Source organism: Octopus bimaculoides, chromosome 26 (assembly GCF_001194135.2).
Source record: "Octopus bimaculoides isolate UCB-OBI-ISO-001 chromosome 26, ASM119413v2, whole genome shotgun sequence".
Classification (NCBI taxonomy): Eukaryota; Metazoa; Mollusca; class Cephalopoda; order Octopoda; family Octopodidae; genus Octopus; species Octopus bimaculoides.
Window position 1 is genome coordinate 20,177,606 of NC_069006.1, and position 3,734 is coordinate 20,181,339.

Sequence of the window (3,734 nt, forward strand, 5' to 3'; positions counted from 1 at the left end):
ATATATATATATATATATATATATATATATATGTATATGGTAACAAAAGGATGAAGTAAATGTGTCTGTTTTTTTGAAGGTTGACCTACTTCTAAACAACAGCAATAACAACAACGGCCCCTTTTGTGCAAGATTTAGTGTTTTTGCTTTAATGTGTGTTTGCTCATGTTTCTAGTGTGACCAATATGAAGATGAAGTCCAGAACTTGGTGCCACAATTAAACGGTAAAGAGGACAAACTGGAAGACTTGAGGAAAGTAAAGACCATTCTTGCCAGAGCTGGAAAGGAAATGAAGCTGTACAAACAACGACTAGAAGAAGAAAAAATCAAAAAGTAAGATTTATAGAGTTGAAAATAATCCATACACATTCCAGATACGTTTTGTCTTTTACTTGTATCGGTCATTAGATTGTAGCCATGCTGGGGCTTTCAATAATTTTTAGTTGAAGGAATTGGCCCCAGGACTTATTTTTGTTGTTTAAATGTGGTACTTATTCTATTGGTCTCTGTTGCTGAACTGCCAAATTATGACGATGTAAACACACCAACAGCAGTTATCAAGCAGCGGTGGGAGACAAACAAAGACACGCACACACACGTGCATGATGGGCTTCTTTCAGTATCCATCTACCAAATCCACCCACAATGTTTTGGTTGGCCCAAGGCTATAGTAGAAGACACTTGTCCAAGGTGCCATACATTGGGACTGAACCCAGAACCATGTGGTTGGGAAGCAAGCTTCTTATCCCACATCCATACCTGTGCCTATGTACAAACAAGATTGGATTAGAGTGACCTTAGCCCTTTAACATTTAACCCTTTTGTTACCATATTTCTGTTGAGATGTCCTGTGTTACTTTCAATTAATTTTAAATATAACAAAGAATTTAGTAAAAATAACTTAGTTATCATTAAGCTAGTGTTAGGAAAATAAATTGTTCCTTTTCAAAAGGAACATAAATTGTTCCTTTTGATACAGAACTTTTGAAAACAAGACATTTGTACTACAGAGCCAGAGGTGGTTTCAGCCATGTTGGTATTGAAAGGGTTAAACTTGTCATATCCAGCCCAAATATTCTCCCTATTTTGTGTTCAATCTGGCCTCTAAAATCTACTGTACAATGTTATTCGAAAAATAAACAGTCACATCATCAAAATCTTGTAGCTACAAGATAATGCATGATTAATCCAAAACAACAGGTTACAGTCTATGCCAACCCTTGTCGATCAAACCCTTGTGAGTGGATTTGGTATATACGAAAACTGAAAGAAGCCCATTGTGTGTGTGTGTGTGTGTGTGTGTATACATACATACATAATACATGTGTGTGTGTGTGTATCTTTGTTTGCCTATCTCCACTCTCTACCACTTGACAACTGGTATTGGTGAGTTTACATCTGCGTAACTTAGCGGCTTGGCAAAAGTGACTGATATAATAAGAACCAAGCTTAAATTGATCCATATGTCTCAAAATTCTTCAAGGTAGTAAGTACCCCAACATGGCCCCAGTCAAATGACTGAAACAGGTTAAAGATACAAGATATCAATTGGTTTCCTTCCTCTGTATTAATGTGCGTGTGCATTGTCCGTATATTTTCATGTGTGTGCAGCAAACAGCTGTTGCAGAATCAGAATCAGTTGAAACAAGAGATGCAAAAGATGCAGAAAGGAATGATTTATAATGCATGGCAGCAGAATGGCAATAACCAGAGCAACAGTAATAATAAGGTAAGTGGAACATTTATGCAAATATTAAACTTAAAATAATAATAATCATCATTGTGCCATACGGTGTGACTGACCCTGAAACCACATGTTTGTAGTACGAACGTCTTATCCACATAACCACGTCTGTGCCTTTGGAGCACCGCCTTTAGTCGAGCAAATCGACCCCAGGACTTATTCTTTGTAAGCCTAGTACGTATTTTATCGGTCTCTTTTTTCCAAACCGCTAAGTTACGGGGACGTAAACACACCAGCATCGGTTGTCAAGCGATGTTGGGGGGGGGGGACAAACACAGATACACAAACATGCACACGCACATAAATATATATATATATACATATATACGACAGGCTTCTTTCAGTTTCCGTCTACCAAATCTACTCACAACGCTTTGGTCGGCCCGAGGCTATAGTAGAAGGCACTTGCCCAAGGTGCCACGCAGTGGGACTGAACCCAGAACCATGTGGTTCGTAAGCAAGCTACTTACCACACAGCCACTCCTTCGCCTAGTTTTGTTTGAAAATCATGAATGTGATGTATGTGGAACTCAATGCCTGCGTTACTCTTGTTGTTGCAGTGTGATATTAACTGTGCCAATAGCGACACTCACCAGCTGCACAAAGAGGTTACCGATCTAAAGATGGCGCTGTTTGCTGCCAACGAACGGCAGGAGGTATTGCAGAGAAAATACGAAGATCGCAAACTTCGGATCCGTGCAAAATTCCTGAGAGCCAGGTAACTATCAAACATCATCGTTGTCGTTATTGTCATCGCTGTCATCACTGTCATCACTGTTGTTATCGGTGTTGTCATGATCATCATCATTATACCACCATCACCACCACCACCACCACCACCATCACTACCACTGCTATTATTCCTCCTCCTCCTCCTCCTCCTCATCATCATCATCATCGTCATCGTTGTCTCAGCATGATCACAGTTAAGTGGCTGAAACTAGTAAGAGATGAAAAGACGATTGCATTAAATGCGTGTCTGTTTGTTGCAGGCAATTACACAACCAGGAAAAGATGCTTATGAAGGAACAACTTCGCCACCTGGGAGAGGACTTGCTGGTCACTCGGTCGATGTTTAACAAGGAGCATGAACTGCGTGAAGAGCGAGAAGCCAGTTACAAGAAACTGGCCAATGAACGCCGAGAGCTTCTCTCAAAGTAAGATCACCCATTGCACGCTTCTAAGACATGATAATAATTACCATTTACATTGACAGTTTTACACATTTAGATATTTCATCAAACTGTTGTTTGTCTACAGAAATGGAGAGCAAGTGGAGATCATCCGCGAACTGACTCGATCTCAGTCGAGACTGGAGGTTCAGTCAAAATTCCTTGAAGAAGAAAACAAACGTCTCCAGGAGAAACTGATTGCAGTCAATCACAGACAGAGTCTGTCACAACGTGCCAATCACAATTTGGTAAGTAAATAATTTTCTCTTGTATTGCTTTGATGGATATGTTCTCACTCCCACCATTATGTGGAGGTGCATGGCTTAGTGGGTAGGGTATTGGACTCATGAAGTAGTTCAGAGGAGAATTCATTTTGAGTTATGCCTCTTGCATAGGGGTTGGAGTATCTTCACAGTGCAAGGAACAACTGTCAGCTTGGTCCAGAAGTCGAACTCACTACCTCATGATTTACGTAATATTTGTAATATTGGCAGATGGAGTGTGCGAATAGTCAAAAATCAGGAGTGGCTGTGTGGTAAGTAGCTTGCTTACCAACCACATGGTTCTGGGTTCAGTCCCACTGCATGGCACCTTGGGCAAGTGTCTTCTACTATAGCCTCGGGCCGACCAAAGCCTTGTGAGTGGATTTGGTAGACGGAAACTGAAAGAAGCCCGTCATATATATGTATGTGTTTGTCCCCCCAACATCGCTTGACAACCGATAGTGGTGTGTTTACGTCCCCGTAACCTAGCGGTTTGGCAAAAGAGACCGATAGAATAAGTACTAGGCTTCCAAAAAATAAGTCCTGGGGTCGATT

General features: G+C 40.8%; 1 protein-coding gene across 2 annotated transcripts in view; it reads left to right on the forward strand.

Moving 5' to 3' along the window:
- The first annotated feature begins 152 nt into the window (after positions 1-152).
- LOC128250925 (plectin-like) overlaps positions 153-3,734 on the forward strand; it is a 59,356-nt gene continuing 55,774 nt past the window's right edge. For both annotated transcript variants that reach the window (XR_008266863.1, XM_052977048.1), the window contains exons 1-5: positions 153-333; positions 1,612-1,729; positions 2,305-2,462; positions 2,737-2,901; positions 3,005-3,164. Coding sequence is in view for 1 of the 2 variants with exons in the window: in XM_052977048.1 (XP_052833008.1) it covers positions 290-333; positions 1,612-1,729; positions 2,305-2,462; positions 2,737-2,901; positions 3,005-3,164 (645 nt within the window). In the remaining variant the exon portion in view is untranslated. The remainder of the gene's footprint in view (positions 334-1,611; positions 1,730-2,304; positions 2,463-2,736; positions 2,902-3,004; positions 3,165-3,734) is intronic.